This window comes from Anser cygnoides, chromosome 2 (genome assembly GCF_040182565.1).
Source record: "Anser cygnoides isolate HZ-2024a breed goose chromosome 2, Taihu_goose_T2T_genome, whole genome shotgun sequence".
In the NCBI taxonomy this organism is placed as follows: Eukaryota; Metazoa; Chordata; class Aves; order Anseriformes; family Anatidae; genus Anser; species Anser cygnoides.
The window spans coordinates 72,190,292-72,209,248 of record NC_089874.1 but is presented as its reverse complement, the minus strand read 5'-3'; the positions used below and the strand labels follow the sequence as shown (position 1 = coordinate 72,209,248).

The window sequence follows — 18,957 nt, the reverse complement described above, 5'->3', positions numbered from 1 at the left end:
TGAAAAATACCAACCACCGTGATGATGGCAACATGGTGCATCATCCCTTTCCTCCCTACTTCAGCATCTGGCCAAGAAACAGAAAGTCAATAATTAAGCAGCCCTATTACATACATGGATGTATGTAATTCCTATTACATTCACGGATGTCTTAAAGTAAATTGCATTTGCAGCACCACCCGCAAGTCACAGCTGCATGTTTTTGATATGCACATTTGCACAACATTTGAAAACACAATACATCTTTTTCCCATCCTGCATCCTCCCCACTACCCCCATATACAAATTTTTAAGGTGAAAAACAGCAGCCTGTGCTTGTGCTCATTTCTCCTCGATATACGGATATGAAAAAAGGCCTTCCACAGACAAAATGAACTAAAACTCATCTGTGCTATGCTGGCGCTCTGCACCAGTTTCTACGCTCAGAACATCCCAGATGATAAATTTAACACATTTGCCTAATACTATGAGTGCTTGCTCAGGACACGAATGTCAAAGTCCTACTGCCTCTGAGTGCTTCTTGATTACAGGAAACTTTTCCACAAAACTTTGGAAAGTTTGTATTGCGAAGTATTGGTGGATGTCTATTCTGAAGAATTTTTTGAATCATTTAGGCTTTGATAGTTTAAAGGAAAATTCCTCCTTAGGATTCCAGACAATAATTAATGGTTTTAAAAACCATACTGCTAACTAGGTGTACTACGGTAATTCTATTTTATTATTTTTAATGTTGTTGAGAAAATATTCATTTTTCTAAATTACATTTAGAACACTTTCAGATCAGTACATTGGAGCGATGTGCATTATTTCCTATTTATGTAATTCAGCTTAGAAGCTTTCTAGGTGACATAGTAAATATTGGAACACATTTAAAGCCATCTGGAGAGGGGATTTTCAGGAACCGGAATTTCTTTAATGAGGGCTAAAAACATCTGGAAAGGACAAACTTGGGTCCACTCATAAATGGCTTCCTATGACCTCAAGCAATCCGGAACTAATTTTTCAGAAGCTAAAGCTACTGAAAAGCACAGAGCATGTTCTAGAACACACACTGCGGCAAGAGGCTCTTTTGCATGCCTTTGTCTGGGAGAGCACTGGCTATGTACCACCTTATAAGCATTGCAAAGCAAACTTGCAAATTTATTTTGTAATTAACTCAAAGAAAACTAAAAATGCTTATCCAGGTCCTGCAGCGCAACAACTGAAGTTTTTCTTCAGATTACAGAATATAGAGACTATAAACTATAAAATGCTATGGATAAATTTATAGATTGCGTCTGTCTCAGAATGATAGTAATGAGTAACAAGCAAAGTCATAAATAATGCTTCAGTTTTCACCAAATGCCATTACATTAGAATCATAGAATGTCCTACTTTGGAAGGGACCCACAAGGATCCCTGAATCCAACTCTTGCCTCCTCCACACAGGACCACCCAAAAATCCTATGTTAAATACAACTTCTGTTAAAAACAATAAAACAATAACAAAACCAAACCAAACAACAACAAAAAAGCAGATACAAAACAAACAAACAAACAAAACATCAATGATACTCAGTTGCAGGTCTCTCCCTGTATAGACCCAGTCATTAGGGGAGAAGACTGAAATGTAAAGTTTTACTTAAAATTACATTGATAAGTGTCAGTTTTAAAAGTTTTAAAATACAGTACTATCCATTCTTCAGTGCAATTGTCTTGAAAGATCATATTGAAAATGTCAGCTTTTTCTTCACTGTCTATAAAATTACATTAAATAAAATCTAAAAGTACAGATTTTGTCCTGATAAAGCATTTCAAAAGGTAAACTGAAACTTAAGTGAATACCTCTACAAATCTCCTAATTATTCCGAATGCAGAATAACATTCCCAGAATACAAGAACATATAAGTGTACAGTGGCTGCTCTTCTTCCTACTTCTCTTTCTGCACGAGAAGGTCCTATTTCAGACATATAACACACATATCTGTGCCCATTTAATTCATGCAGATTTAGTAAAGGTTTTAGAAAGCAAGATGACATTTTGAGTAATATAAAACTTTAAAACAGCAGTGGAGGAACAATTACGCTCACCATTATCTTGAATAAGTTTTTTTCTACTTTGCTCACTAAATATAAAACTGCCATCTATAAAACTGCAAAGGTATGTAATTCTGTACACTTTTTAGAATGAGAAGTTACATATACATAGAGCACTGTATTTCTGTGGTTTGAAATAAGTCTTCTATAAAGCTCCCTTTGTTAATTGTCCTAAAACAGATTTTAAGCCTTTTTGACGTCTCCCTTCTCTTTTACAGGTCTCTTATTTGGAATTTCTGAATAATCATATGACTAAACTATTTATGAAAAGTACTTATGTTCCTCATTCAAATTCTACTACAACAGCTGCAACTGCATCTTTCTACAAATTATACTGGATTTAACAAACAGCATAAACTAGAAAAATACTAGTGACCTTGCTACTTTGAGAAATTCATTTAATTTTAAACAAAAAGTAATTGGCATGTTTAAAAGTATGTGGTGTGATAGATGATTTTGTTCACAACGTTTTTGTAGCAGCCTACTCCCCATCCCCCTTTTATTTATATATTTTTTTTAAGCAGGGGCACAATCTCTATCACTAAGCATAAAGTTTTGTCTCAACCCACTTCAGAAAATCACATCCACTACATCGGACAGCAGTATAAGCTTGCAACTCTTGAAGATTTTCATCTCTGACACAGTCTAACTTAATTTCTAATAAGTCTTAGCTAGGATGCATACGTATTGCTGACAGCATTGTTCACATCAGAATACCTTACCTAAATCATTTTAAGAGTGACCTGTTTTAAACTTTTAAAGGAGTAATGGAGGAGAATACTGCTAAGTAGTGCCTTTTTTTGGTTTGTTTAATTTAAAAATGTGTGCTTTCATGCACTAAATATCTCATACTTACACAAAATACTGAACTGCAACTGAAGACAAATATTTACATTCTCTACTTCATACAATGACAGGATGTATAACCTTCCTTGACAAGCTTGTACTGACACCTACTGGGAAATATTTGTAAATCAAAATCCATAGCCTTGAGACTTGGAAAGCTTTTCAACTCAGGAGTGAACTATATATGAATTAATTTATTGGTTCTTTATTCCATTTATTTGCAATTTAATTTGTCTACTGAGAAAACACAGTTTTCAAGGAAAGATTTAACAAGCCATAAACTAAAATGTCAGAAGATGCAATACTCCAGCTGTAATTACAGAATTAGTCTATAAAAAGTGTTACCTGCTGTTAGCAAAAAAGAAGGTGGCTAGGAGCAAATAAATCTTTCTCCCTTCCTTCCTAATATTAAAATATATGATAGGCATTCATTGAATATAAATCATCCCAAGGAGAACTAACTTCATTTTTGAAGTAATTTCATTTGTTTACTTAATTACATAATTTACATAATTTCATTTGTTTACTTAAATGTTGAGAACCCATTGCAGCTCCTGTCAGAATCCAGTGCAAACTTCTATCGAGTTTGACAGGGATTAAATCAATCCTCAACATTTTTAAAGCTGTTATTCAATTTAATCATGTAAATATTGCAAGTATAAGCTAAAACACTTTCTTCATGTACCAATAACATAAAACAACTTTGAAAGTATTCCTTTTTCTGTTCTTCCCAAATGGTAGAAGCTACTGATTAAGAATTTTAATATTACAAAATCCCTCTGTGGAACATGGTTGTGCCCAGACAGCCCATAGTACCACCTTGCTAGAATACTGATGAAGATAAGAATTGTACCTGTCAGATATGTTCTGTTTTGAGACAATCAGACATGCTAAGTTTTGACTTTTTTTTTAACGTTTGAAGAGAAAATATGTTTTTCTTTAAGTGTTGGAAAGTGCCTTCAAAAACAATTTATGCACTTCCAGTTAAATCAAAAACTAAGGCATATCATATAAAAAATGAAAATTACTGAATAAATACTGAATAAAATAACATGGCAACAGATGGTCTTTGGTAGTCCTGCAACAAATAAAAGTTTGCCAATGGGCAGATACAGACTACGAAGAACAGTGTTTTCAAATGATCTTCAGCATAAAAATTTCTGTGAGAGTCTAAAAGAGGAACACATTTTCAATGTTAATATTTAAAAGAAGCTTTTCAAAGAATCCACAGCACACAACCCAGAAGTTTTTGGAAATACCTCTCTATTTTCCAGTGGATACCCAACTTGCAGCAAGTGTATCATCGCTTAAGAGTCCTCAAATTAACAAAGTACTAAAATGTACAGTTCCAGTGCAGTTAATCAGGTATTGAAGTCTTAATAAAAATGATCAGTGCAAAAATAAAATTAATTCAGTATACTGTTAAATGCATTTTGTTATAAAGATATTTGGGCTTTGAGCACATATACATTAAAAAAATCTGGTAAGACAGAAGCCTTTTTGAGTGTGTCCTTAAAACAAAGTAATTCCACACCCAATTATAAAGACAAGCAAGAACTTCTAAGTTGAATACTGAGCTTAGTTATGACATTCATAAGTGGGTGCATAAGCTGAGAAATATAACAGAGGTCACCTTCTGTTCAGAGAGGGGTTGTTAAAAATGAAGCTTCCCTGCTTTTCATGTGTGGGATACCCATAAGACATCTATGTTTTTTCCATTCACAACAGAGAATTAACAACATTCCAGCATGCCCCAGTGTCAGCAAGTTCTCTTTTTCAGTCCAGATGCATGATGATGATTGATGAAGCTGTCAGGCCTACAGTAGCGGGCAGAGCAGCTTGGCAGGAATTCAGTGTTACTGAAAGAAATCTCAAATACTTATTCCATTTCTTCTACTAACTTTAATCACACTATCAACATGCTGCCAGGAACGGAGCCTTGACACCTAGCCATACATTTACACAAGCAACCATTGTCGCCGCATTACTATTGCAATACAGGTAAAGGGTAAATTCTGTTTATTTTTACCTGATTCCATTCTATATATTGGACACCAGTTAAATTATGGAAACGTATTTCCTGTATTACCAGTTAGCTTGCAGCAGATTTCATTAAGGTACTATGTCTCATTTTGCTTGGTTAATGAACTGATTATGTTAACTTCTTCAGTTACACTGCTGTTAAATAAAAGTTTTAAATAAAGGAAAGCAATACAGGAGCTTCACATACTCCATATGAGTAATGGTTAGTAAGAAAAAAAAAAAATCTATACTACAAGCATTTTACCACTAATGTGATCATTTGTTAGACTGAAAAAGAAACAAAAGTTTCCTCAGCTGGTTTATAAAGTTCTGATACGTTTATCTTAAGTAAACCAACAGCATGTCAAATATTTAAGGTAGATACTTGAATTAGCTTTGTAGCTAGTACAAGACCAAAATGCTTCTCATGATTACTCTTGAGCTTGTTTTAACTTTGTGTAGAACAGTAAAGCTTAAAAAGAGAGTTCTGAGATATTTACAAGGAGAGGAAAGTGTTTCTTGTCAAAACTCACCATTTCTACATTAGGAAAAATCATTTAAATCTCAATTTTACTTCATAAAACTGACCACAGGAATCAGAAGTTGGAATTATAACTGGATTTACAGCTTTGCTGAGATCTCTCATCACTGAAGTTTCAAAGTCTATTCTGTAAAATAAGTTGGTTTTCCTGAAGTCTACAAACAGGATTTACAGATTTCCCAGTGAGTTCTCAGCTAACTATGGATGGAGCCTATTACACCTACTCTTTTTTGGAAAAGGGCTGTGGTTGCACACTGGGATGGTTAATGTTACATTAAGCTCTATTTTCCCAAAAGATATGATACACTGCAAATGGAAGAGAATTCCAATTTGCAACTCCCTGAGCTGATGTAGTCACAATGTAATTTCCAATTCTACTTTCCAACAAACTAAGAAATACTGGCATTCCATTTGCCCTGAACAAAGATAGGCACTTAAGTTGAAAGTATGCAAAACTTTTCTTCCCATACCAAACACATAGAGGAGATTCTTCTTTTATCTTACTTGCTTCATCTTTCCAAAAGAATCTCAATTTAAGTCAGAAGCAATTGAGTAAAGGCATAAAACCAGCATTATTAAAAAAAAAAAGGTCTTAAAAAGAAATGTATTTGTCCAGTTCCTTCTCCATCTCAGAATACTGCTCTTTGAGGCGCTCCATAGCTTTTCTGTGCTCTTCATCCACCTCTGCTTGTTTATTCTGTTGTTCTTTCATGAACGACTCCCACTGGGCTATGCGATTCTCTTCATCAGCCATTAGCTTGTCAGCCTGAAGCTGAAGAGAAAAATGGGAAGATTTAGCAATCATTTCTAGATAGAAATAGCCATGAAATCTAATCTTAATTCACCAGAGAAACTGGGCTTTTACTTCAGTAGAAGTGAAAGTAACAAACAAAATAAATACAAAAAAAGGGAAACAACAATCATAAAACACAGTCAATGCAAAAGAAATGGTTAAATGTTTGATACGTTTAATGATAGCATCAGCAACAGCACCTTTTCTGCAGCCTGGTGAAAATTAACTAAATAAACAGACACTTCAGAATTACTAGTCCAATTCTATTAGTCTCTAAAAAGATTATACTTGTTGCATTATTTCCTCCTCTGACTACAGACAAAATTAGAAGCACTGTGAGCATCTGATATAAACCTGGATTATCTCACAAAGACTTCATTTTAAGGTGAGTTTCTTATCTTGGAAGCATGGTATTTAGCACCTTCATTATAGAAAAAAAAAAACGGTATGAATAGACATTCCCCCACCACTCCATTCTCATTTGTTGAAACAAAAGCATTTTTCACATTCCTGAATACATTTTTAAAACTAGAAGCACGCCACATTTCTGTTATACCACAATGATGAGGTTCAGCATAGCCACCAGATGGAAGAAACTATTGATAAAAAAAAATCCTCTAACACAAGAAGGACAGAGTGAAAAACAATATAACAACATAAATATACAATGTTTTGAAACTGGCAGTTAGTGTTTCTGCTCTAGCCAGCTCTCTCTCACTGTGATTAATGTTTTCCTTTATAAACAGATTATTTTCTCCCTCAGAATTTCATTCTGCTTGGCTTCTGGTAAGCTTGATTCCTTTCACTCTCTTGTCTTAGAGAAGAAAAAAAAATCCAGCTATCTAGAGAGGTCATACATGCATCCAATATGCATGTTAAAATGAGATGTACTTCTACAGACTTTTTGCAAGCAGTATTAATAGTCTGGCTTCCTTACGCTTGAGTCATAGTAAATCTAGACAGTTGCTCTTACATTTGCTCTGTCTTCTAGCAAAATAAATGATTCATCTTCCTTATTTTTCTTCTTTTTAGTATATCAGCAATGTTTGTTTTCTATGTATAGCACTTCTGTGCAGGAATAAATACTGTTATAGGCTTCAATAGACATCTGACATTTTTGTCAACTACATGCAATGGAAACCCATTTCTACAGTCTTCAACACTTTCTATGCACTGCTCTCCACGATCACACATTTTAGGTTAAATACACATCATTTCATATACATTATAACAATATTATGCCAAGTTCTGTTTTGTCTGCCACAGATACCACCTACTAACAAAATATACTAGTATTTACTACTAGTTCCACTAGCACACTGTTTATTTTTTGAAACTGTCAATGCATTACACACATACTGACAGGATTACACAGAGCCTACTTGAACTACACTCTTGACAAAACCACACTCTGAAAAAAAAAATAAATAGTTTGCAAGGAACGTGAAACTTTTATTTTTCTGCTTATTATTTTCAAGTTCCACAGCACCACTTCTACCTAAGGATATAAAATGATTTACCAGGCAAAACAACTGAAGAGATTTAGAGAGTATGAGACAACTAAGTTCAGTTTATCAAAACTCACTGTGCAACCAAGTGCAATTGCTAACAGATGGGTGTCTTTGGGTACAGTCTTTTCAAATGATGTATATTCTGCAGTGTAAGTTTGCTTCTTACTAGAAGGTAAAGAATCTGTGTAGGAGAGACCTATGAATGCCACAGCTGTGGGAAAGCTTCAGCTGGCACTGCAATCTTGTTAGACATCAGAGAAGAATGAAAGAGAGAAATTGTGACCAAGGACAGACTTCTCCTACACCCACATCCGACTGCAAGACCCAAACTGCAACAGACATTGTCTCTGAAGCTAAGGCACTACACAGCTTCCATCATCCAAGCATTCACTGCTGTCTTGCAGCAGCTGTTACTGTGGTACAGCCTCTTTTTGCTCAGAACACCAGGAACAGCCTCTTGAGGACCCGAGCTCCCACGCAGGACACCAACACCTAACTCCAGCATATAAGCAAGCCACTAAAAGATTCAGTTTCTCAGCACAAGATGACTTTCACATTGTAGCTCTGCAAGTTCCCTTCACGTTGGTCCTGGTTTTGTGTTTTCTTTCTACAACACTTTTCACTCCTACCATATCCCCTTTTTACCCAGTGCTATTTACTTCACTGCTTTATTCAATTGACTGTAACACACAGGAGGAAAAACTAACGAAATGAAGATACCATGCACAAAATATTGTGCCCTAGCTGTAACTGTAGCTCTAGCACAGCTAGAAAGCATTGAGATCCATAAAGGTGGATGAAATAATTTCTCATTAACTGTGCCATTGATAGATATGAAAAATCCTTAAAATGCAAATGTATAGACATCTTGGCATGGATGCGTACTGGTTAAGTCAAAAGGCCAGTTTCGAAAAGCAGTTTCCAAAAATCAACACCATTAGGTAAATCAGTGATCTGTAGAGACAATGTTGAGCATTTTATAGTATCAATTTGTAATTTCCACATTTATAGATTTGTGGAAAGTTTGTTTTCCAGAAAACAATACATGTACATTTTGATAACGTGCCTGGCAAACGACTTTACAGGGCGATTTGATAAAGGTGAGGAAAATAGCATCTTCATTTTAAGATTAAAAAAATAATCAGGTTATTTTTCATCTGTTTGTTATTTAGGAAGCTTTCCAATGCCCTTGTATTACATGTCTCACTCCTCAAAGACTAACCACTCAAGCCTGAAGAAATATTAAATTTAAATATTAATAAAAATAGGCACTATCTCCTCAAGCTTCAGGATCCCTAGTTATGAAGAACTAATTCAATTCACATTTAAATTCTCTCTAAGTAGAGAGGAACACAACTTCAGTGAACATCATTTAAGAGGTAAAATCTTTGAAATACATGTTTTCTTACTAAAGATGAACTGAAAAGATAAAACAAAGATAAGGCTCTAGGTACCTCCTACAGTTTGCTGACATTGAGTATGACAACTGTAAGAAGAATGATCGCTTTCTAGAGATTTGTATCATATATCAGTGATACTGATACGTAATTCCAATAATTCTTTCTTAAATTAGAAATTAAATTTATCACGACTAAAATAATTGTTAATAATTCACCCTCCAACTTCTGCATGTTGTCAGAATTTTTGCATTCAGCAAATGTTTAACAGAATTCCAAGCAACCTCAAACATGCTACTAGTGTAGGTTTGAAAAAATAAAAATAAGTATCTCACTTCTAAGATAATAAATACATTCTAGCGAATTATCATCCGTACAAAACTGTGATCTGTATGCATGTGGGAAAGACACCAGCCACACGCAGAGTAGTCTGTTCTGAGATGTTAGAAGTGTTTGAGAAAGTATCTTTTTACTTACAGGATCTAATTCACATACCCCAACTCACAAGACAGTCTCGATATTACAGAGCAACAGAACAGTCCAGATTCAGTCTCTACGGTTTCCTTAACCAGATGTATTCACTGGGCAAGTGAGGAGACAGAACTGAAAACTTTTTTGGTTATGGCATTAAACCTGATGGTGGGAACCTATTTCCAGTTCCTGATACACTGAATAATTAAGCTTTTGCTAAGTGATGCCTATAACTATTCCGAACGTTAGAACAGTTGCTTATTCTTATGTGCTTTTTTAATGTCAGTTATTTCACAGGAATACAGAACTGATAGATGCCCTTTATTTACTATGCCCTTTATCTATGTGTAGGTTGAAGACAGTAACACTGTCATTTCTATAGATACTTACATGTATTTACAAATCTGAATTCATCAAATCAATGACTCATGTCAAATGTCTTAATAATAATCCAAAGTCCAACAATAATCCAAAGAACTTCAGTAGCTGTACCCCTTAACTGACATACAGCATTAAGAGACTCAATGGCATTTGCATACTCATGTTCAGTTAGAAAGCACTTCTGCTTTACCACACAGCACAAAAATAAAGCATGCATTCTGGATAAACAGGTATTCATACTTTAGGAAGGTAGAATGCGTTTTTCTAAAATCCAGAAAGTACTTGTGGAAATAATTAATAAATATCTTCTGATTTGATAAAATCAATGTTTTCTACTGTCATGGAGAAGGTAATAACACCTGAATGTTCGAAAATGTGAGTACAATTGCATGAGAAAACAGACTCTTTATCCTATTTTATATATATATATATAAAATCAAATTATTCTTTCACGAAGAGCAATGATTCAGTGTTATTTTCTGTATTTTTAAACTCATAACTTTGCAAAACTAACCCAACTATCTTAAAGATAAATTTAAATAAGGCATTATTTTTTTTGAAAAAATGAAAATGATTATAAAACCATTTTTTTTAAATAAATATTGCATATTACTTCGGTTTGAAAGATGGTAATGATTTCTTGTATACTGTACTGAATCACCCAAGTTGGTTTTATTTATTACTGGTTTTGTTTTACTGTCAATAATTATGCAAAAAATAACATTTGTAAGAACAGATTTTTTTTTCAGTAGCATTGTTTTTAGTATTACTCAGGCTATTTTTACTGAAATTTAAAACAAACAAAAAATCAAGCCAAATGCCACACCATTTGAGGCACAGACTAGCTTTCTTACCATACTAATTCGTGTTACAAGCAATGAGAGGTAAGGCTAGAACAGGAAGCATTAGGCAGCTTCCAGTATAAACCTACAATCTTCCAAATAAAATGAGTGAAATAAATAAAAGAAAAAAATATAGTATTCAAAAACATGTTTACCAAAAAAAATAAAAATAAAATCAATGAGACGAGAGTCCTCAAATGCTTCTTCCAATGACAATCCTGTAATCACACATTACTTTACACCATTTCCCTTTTGTTACTTGGCTGATACTAATAACAGAAAGGAACTGGAAAAGAAAAGCTGGTAAAGCAAATAATTTTCAAATTCGTTCTGTTCAGCAGAAATGAAATTCATTTCACTGTGGGCTGTAACACAAATCACTTGACACCATATCTTACCCAAAACAAACAAACCAAAAAACCCAAACAACCAAACCAAAAACCTCCCTTTTTTTTCCAAAACACATGAGTGCAGAAAGAAAAGTAAGGAAAAAAATATTTCTCCTGGAGTGGCTGAACTGCGGTGACAGCTTGTATCTGTAATTCAAAAAAACTGATTTAACTGCTACTATTCACATTTGGAAAGTTTCAAAGCAAAGAAGTCTTACTATACAAACTTAAAAAGAAATATTACAAATTCCAAATAGCTTTTAGCATTGCTAAATTGCATTATAAATTTTCTGAATGGAAACATAGCGCTAATATTCTAAAAAAAGAATAGTTACTGTTCTTATTAAATGAGTTCATTTTATAATAAGTTTTTTTTTCATTAAAGTTTTACTTCAGACAGTAGAACTGTAGGAAAAATTTCCTAGTTCAGCACTCTCCCAATATCTACATTTGTGTTGGGCACAAGCAAACTTTGTCAGGGTTCAGTAGTGTGCTATTCACACAGTACTGGTATTCAACTGCAACTGGACTGCCCATCTTCACTGATTACAAAAAGGAAAGAAAAACATGACTATTGACTTACATACATCAATGCACAGCCTATTTTGTGTGATGGCCACAGAAATGTCTTCTGTTTTTCTCAGCTACTACATGATTACTTGCGAAGTTTTATTTATAAAAAGATAACATTGAAATACAATCATGAAGGACTAATGGGAAAACATGAAACTGATTTCTTGTATAATTTTCCAAATTTTAGATTCGCAGCACATGTATTTCAAATGAGCAAAGTGTAGCCAACTGAAAAGATTCCAATGATTCGCATGTTCCTATAATACAGCCCTTCATTAAATAACCCATCCACAAGTGGAAAAAAATGCTTCCTTTTCAAGGAGCAATACATATAATATGCTCAATGTTCTCAGCTAACTAGGAAAGATTTACATTTCCATTCTGGTAAGTTAGTAGGTGTTTTTTGTTCCACAGAAAATAATTTTTTTTTAATTTAAGCTTTCCCTATATGTGACAAATATTACAGTCTCAGCAAGGAGGGAAAATAAAGCAAAGGAAATAAAATAAAAAATAGTTTCCACACATCAGGAGATTGTAGGAAGAACTAGTGATCCATTAAGCTTACAGTCCTAAAACATATATGCTGCTGCAGTATGCACTTTATAAGCGTAAAAATAACTCCAAATCTTTTACTGCAAGTATATAAAATACAGAAAAGTACATTTTTGATCTGCTATACTGAAGACAGGTAGACCTGCTGTAGAAGCATATAAGACTTTTGCTTAGGTCACATTATAAAAATCTATCCATTCATCCTTTACCTTCCTCTCTTCGCGTTCCCTCTCTTGGAGTCTGTGGATCATATTGTTGGAAGCTTGCACTGAAACAACAAATCACAGTAGATCAGTCTGCTGTTCTAAATCAAAGAGAATTTTGCCTGAAAGGGACTTAAAACACATAAGGCTGTTGCTCATCAAATGTTGTATGACACCGTGTCACTAACCTCTGCGAAAAAGATTTGTCAGTACTTGCAGAAAATGCATTACGTTGCTAACTATACGTAGGCATATCACTGACTTCAACCCTTGTGTGTGTTCTAGAAGCCAAAATGAGAAAGGCAGCCAAATCCTTTTGTGCCCATATTCCTTAACGTTGCTGACAAGCTGGAGCATAACAGCACCTCAAAAGAAAAACTCACAAGTCAGTAGGTAGGAACAGATGACCAGGCACCATGTTTAAGTTCTTTCTTCATTTCTTGTTTTTCCTCACCAAATATAAGAAGTAATTTAGTAAAAACAATCTGCACTCAGAACATCTTTATGCTGGAGCCAGCCTCTTCTATCCTAAGACTAAGTCTAAGGGAACTTGCCAATGGAAATAGAAACTGTATTCCTACATAGTTTTTCCCCCCTAACTCATCAAATAATTAATGCAGAATCAAATTAACTAATTTATCCAAAGCAATTATTCCTCTCACTAACACAGCCTAGGTTATGAGAAATGTATTAGTCATTTATCATCACCTTATAGCCGTGTTAGCTGGTGACTTCTCACACCAGCTGGAAGGCTTCTGCTCCCAAAAGGACTTGCAGTTACAAAATAGGTTCATTGGCCTTGCAGGTGAAAAGGTGCTGGGAGGGCCATGAAATGGAGCATCTCTGGTGGCTAAGCCTGAGCCACTCAGGCCCATTACAATAAAGCAGCAAGTGACAGTGGTGGCAGACTCCCTACTGCAAGCAACAGAGGCTCCCACTTGTCAATCTAATTTATCATCTAGGGAGGTTTGCTGCTTGCTGGTGGCTCACACTCGGGATGTTGTGAAGAGGCTACAAAGGCACAACTGTCCCCTGGGCTCCCCATCTACTGCTCTTCCAGATAGACACCAGTGATACTGCAGGGGTGAGCTCCAAAGTAGGGAGAATGACTACAGGACTCTGGGGACAGTGGTCAAGGATGTGAGGATTCTGGTCGTGTTCTCCTAAACCTTCCTGGTGATGGAGACTTAACAGATCCTGTGGGTTAACAGCTGGTTATGCAGCTGATGCTGGCATTAGGGTTTTGTTTCTAGAAGTGTAAGACCCTCTCTGAGGTTTCAACAGCTGCTTGAAAAAAACAGGATTGACATGACTAAATAGGGCAAAAGTAGCTTTGCCAACAGGCTGGCCGACCTGACAGGGACAGCTTGGGACTAGGAATGACAGCAGATGAAGTGATTCCTCAAAAAAAAAAAAAAGTAAAGAAATTGGGAACAGGGTGGGCAAGCCAAGGGGCTGGGACAATCATAACAGAAGGGACACAGCAATCACAAAAACAGAGATGAAGTGGAATCACTCCAAGTGTGGGCACCTAAAGAAGAACTGTCTGCACAACAGCCTTACAGGGAAAGCTCTCAAGCCTGTGCTAGGGATAACGTCAGGCTTGGAAGACTCTCTGAAATGTCTCTATGCTAATGCACGTAGCATGAGGAACAAACAGTAGTTTGAAGTCTGTGTACAGGGCAACAACTTCACTGGGATCACAGAGGTATATGATGCGACTGGAGTGCTGCAATGGGTGGGTATGGGCTCTTTGGAAGGACAGATTGGGAAGGTGAGGAGGGGAAGTTGCTCTTTATGTGAGTGAGCAGCAAGAATGCACAGAGCTCTCTGCCCTGGAATGGGTCAGGAACCAGTCAAAAGCTTCATTTTCAAGGATCACTTCCTCCATGCTCCAGAAAGGTCCACCCCAACAAGTAGGAAACCAAACAAAGGCGGCAGGAGGCTTGAATGGATGAATGGATGAGTAAGTTGCTTCTAACTGAATTCAGCCATAAAAAGGAAGTGTGTAAGAGGTGGAACCAGAGGCAGGGGACCCAAGAAGAGCACGGATCTTGTGGGGACATGGTTAGGAAGGCCAAGGCTGTGAAGTGCAAGATAGCATTCTAAAAGGACATAAATAGAAAAATGGAAAACTAGGGAAAATGCAAGACCTGTGCTGAATGAGGCAGGGCTCATTCATATCCATCAATGACCAAGATGCTGGAGCATAGTGCACCAGCAGCAGGTTTGCAAATGACACACAACTGGAAGGAGTGGCTGATGGACAGTATGGTTGTGCTGCCATTCAGAGGGATCTCAGTAGGCTAAAGAACTGGGCTACGATGCATCACAAAGTTCCACAAAGGGAAGATGACAAGTCCTGCATCTATGTTGGAATAACATCAGGCACCAACACCCACTGAGGGCCAACATCCTGGACTCCATTAGGAAAAACACTGCCAGCTGGGAAAGGGAGGTGATCCTTCACCTCTGCTTGGCACTGGTGAGGCCACACCTGTGCTACTGTCTGCTTCTGGGCTCCCCAACATGGGGAAGGGGGGGGAAGGGAGAAAGATATGGACTTACTGGAGCAAGTCTAATGCAGGGCCAAAAAGATGATTAAGAGACTGGAGCAGCTCTCTTGAGAACAGGCTGGAAGAGCTGGGAACGACCAGCCTGAAGAAAAGGAGGCTCAGAGGAGATCTTATAAATGTGAATAAATATCTGATGGTAGGGAATGAAGACAAGGGAGCCAGAATCTTCTCTAGAAACACATGGGATTCTGTGTAGAAACACAAGAAAACTCCTTTTTCCTGGGAGGGTGGTTGAACACTGGAACAGCTTGCCCAGGGAGGTTGTGGAGTCTCCATCTGTAGAGATATTCAAAACCCAGCTGGCCACAGCTCTGAACAACCTGCTATAACCTGCTTGAGCAGGGAGGTTGGAAAAATGACCTCCGGAGGTCCCCTGCAACCTCAACCAATCTGTGATTCCATATATTCCATATATTCTGTCATTCCTTATTATGAAGGATATATTGTGCAGATATACATTGGAGAGTCAGGAAGTAATATCAATAGTTCACTCCATTTAGAAGGCATTAGAACATATGCCTTATGTACATGACTAAATGATAACTTTCAAATATTTTCCTGCAACCTTGTTATGTGTATAGCATCATTACTGCTTGCTATTCTACATATTCCAGATGCTGCACAAGTAAGCTATATGAAATTAAACGTTTACAAAGTGCTACACATAAAATAAAAAAGCCATACTGATAAGTTTCAACAGCATAAATTTGGTAGTTAAAGCTTTATGGCCACAGTGCCCTAGAGTATCTTGTTCAGAAGCTGAATGATCAAGAAAAAAAATGCTGAAAATTTATTATAACAAATTTTAAACTTCCTTCTAAAAATCTAAGCAAAAAAAAAAGTTTACTAAATGCTTATAACTTTGAAACTAGGATTAGCATACAAGAATTATTACAACTACCACATTTGCAACTAAAGATAATAATAATAGCACATTTCATAGCTCATATCTACATACCAGCAAGATTTGTTTTAAATTGTGGGAGGAGCCAGTATTATGCTTTCCCATGGAAATATTAAGAAACTCGAAGGTCACGTCACAGCATGTTTCCAAAAAAAAAAAAAAAAAACCACAACCCACCAGAAACTTGAGATTCTGTCTACGGCTTTAGACAACATGGAGCAAATACTATCCTGCTTTTAAGTGAATAACGTAAGTTTGACCTGAAATAGCTTTGACTGAAGTCAGCCAAAAGCTTTAATGTAATCTTAGCTGGCTGGGACCAATACACAGCAAAAAATGTCCCTGTTATTTTCCTTTTAAATCTTCAGAGAAATGAGAACAAAGTATGTAAGTGGTAGAAAATTTAACTAAGGATGGTAATCTTTCCAGAAATCATATTTTGAATCCAAACTATTTATTATTCCTCAAAATGACACAACAAGGGAAATAAGAAAAAACTTGCTTACATTTCTTGAGTACTTCGTTCAGATTGTCATGCATTGACTGCTCACACTTGGGAAGAATGTTTTCATTTGCTTCAAAGATGGTGCTCTTTAGATTTTCAAGTACTCGTAGTTCTCGGAGGCCACGTTTTTCCTGCCAGAAGAATTGAAAGACAACGAATGGATAACAAGAAATCCCACTTTCCAAAATAAGACTTTCCCAGTTGATAAACTAATAGCTTTTATCTCAAGAATTGTACCATTGTTTACTGAAGTGTTACTCTGCTTACTTAGCATAATTGTTAAAATAAGTTTTGTGGGAAAAAATAGAACAAGACGTCAGGTGCAATGAGAGAAATAAGTGAATTTAGTTACAATTCTGTAATTGGGTTTCAAAATTCCCTTCCTATGAAGGGACATACAGAAGTATTTAGTGCGTCCTATTCAGGAAAGTCAAAGAAAAATCATTCTTTGAGACTTTCAGACCTATACAATACACATCTGATGAGAGCTTAGTTCACATACTTATTTTGCTAAACCAGTACTGGGAGAAGTTAGGCCTGGTTGAAATATTAGCTACAACCTTGAGGGAAAAAAAATAAATTAATGTCATTTATTAAAAAAATAATCTCTGCAGACAAGAAGTCTAAAGCGTAACTATATTTTTCAAGATTAATTTTAAGATTTTAAATCCCAACTTTTTTAAGAATAAGAATATATTCTTACAAATAGCCTATTGACACAAGATTCTACTTTTCTAAACTTTTGCTGCCTTCTTGTGGATTTGCTTTGTGATGCAAATGTGTATTAGAACAACTTTTATACCTTCAGTACTTTAGCTTTATTCAATCAGGCAACATTCATTCATTTTTTAATGATTTTCTCACTTAGCATAATGCATTCCTTTTCTCTTCCAGAAACATTAATTTTTGTTCCATGAAGGTAAGTAAAGCAAAATTAAATTACAACTGTGCAAGCTGAATCCATCTGAAATACAAGCCAGTTCCTTTATCAGACATAATCCTATACCTACCAACAGCATTTTCATTGAACCTAAGAGACTTGTTTAAGACAGCAGAACTACATCATTCCCCTCCATCGATATTCCTACCAGTCTTTTGCAGGAAATAAAAAGTTTTGAACAGGGCATATATATTAAGTAGAGACCTAAATTTATCCTTCTTTACCAAAGATGCAAACACATACTACAGGTGGGGTAATCATTTTGGGCAAGAAATGCATGCCAAATCTTTCTGAAGCAAATTATATATGTATTCAAAGCTCTAAAAAGATGCTAAAACTGCATGAAGTTTCAGTTAACAACACCCAGTAAAACACAAATACTTACTTCAAATTCTTTAACAAAGTATCGTATTTCTCCCTGAATTACTGGTCTGTGATCCAGCAGTCTTGAATAGATTTCCCCGACGTCTAGAAGATTAATGAAAGTTAGTTTTTCTCTCATGCTCCATGCTTGGCTACACAACACATGCTGGCAAAATATACTTGAACGCAAGGGGCACTTACGCTCACTAAAAACATAGAAAATCAAAAGAACAGCAGAATACTGTTAGTTAGCTATCCTATTTATGCAGCAAACCACTGACTTAAATAAAATACAATGAGTCGACAGACCAGGTGCCACAGACACCTCGCTGTGAAGGCGAGCGTTCTCCTCTGCCTTCTGTCACCCTGTTTTCAACCTCCTTCCCAGTACACGGCTTCCAGATCTGACTGTTAACGGCAGTAAAGAATTGATACACAGAAGAACTAAAGGCTGCAGTTCAACAGAAATTCACAGCTTAAGATGTGGAAGCCTCCTGCAGTGAGAGACAACTGGAAAGCTCACTATACAGCAAAACTGTCTGCTGTGTTTCAGGGCTAAGGACTTGAAACATACTCATAAAAATACAAGTATTTACAACATTTGTGTGTATGAGAAGTAGGCTGGGCTCTCAAATAGCAAAAAAAGACTGCTTAATTTAAAGAACTTTGGTGACACGACAAACAACGCCAGTTTGAAGAAGCACTTCAGACGGACGCCAGGCGGCCAGTGCCACCCAGAGGCACGCTCCTGCGCTTCCTCCTCCTACCTGGGGGCTCTCCCTCTCCATCGCACCCCCCTGCATTTGTCCCACAGCCCGAGCCACACCCCAGCAAGAAACGCACAACCCCCGCGGGCCTACCCTTGATGATAGGCTGAAGCAGAGCCCCGGCAGACAGCGCCTCCCGCTTCCTATCGCCGGCCAGCGGCAGGGGAAAGGGTATGGGCAGGGGCAGGGGCAGGGGCAGGGCCGCCCCGCTCCGGCCGGGGGACTCGGGGCCTGCCCTGCTCATGGCGCCCGGCGCCGCGGCCTCCCTGTGACGCCATCACCGTGCGCTCGTCGCTGTTGCCGTG

General features: G+C 36.7%; 1 protein-coding gene across 1 annotated transcript; it reads right to left on the bottom strand.

The window, feature by feature from the left end:
• Positions 1-4,164: 4,164 nt before the first annotated feature.
• Positions 4,165-18,925, bottom strand: BLOC1S5 (biogenesis of lysosomal organelles complex 1 subunit 5). The gene is made up of 5 exons (XM_013179266.3): positions 18,746-18,925; positions 17,908-17,990; positions 16,584-16,713; positions 12,604-12,662; positions 4,165-6,257 (listed from the first exon to the last, which is right to left on the bottom strand). Exons 1-5 carry the CDS (start codon positions 18,894-18,896, stop codon positions 6,078-6,080), a joined length of 603 nt encoding a protein of 200 aa, XP_013034720.3. The 5' UTR covers positions 18,897-18,925; the 3' UTR covers positions 4,165-6,077.
• Positions 18,926-18,957: the final 32 nt, after the last annotated feature.

Excerpts from the sequence above, each read along its gene's own strand:
- BLOC1S5 (XM_013179266.3), bottom strand. The coding sequence starts at position 18,896 with ATGAGCAGGGCAGGCCCCGAGTCCCCCGGCCGGAGCGGGGCGGCCCTG. Across the intron at positions 16,714-17,907 it reads ACTTTGTTAAAGAATTTGAA|GAAAAACGTGGCCTCCGAGA; the intron begins GTAAGTATTTGT and ends TTCTTCTGGCAG. Across the intron at positions 6,258-12,603 it reads GGGAACGCGAAGAGAGGAAG|CTTCAGGCTGACAAGCTAAT; the intron begins GTAAAGGATGAA and ends TTTTCTCTTCAG.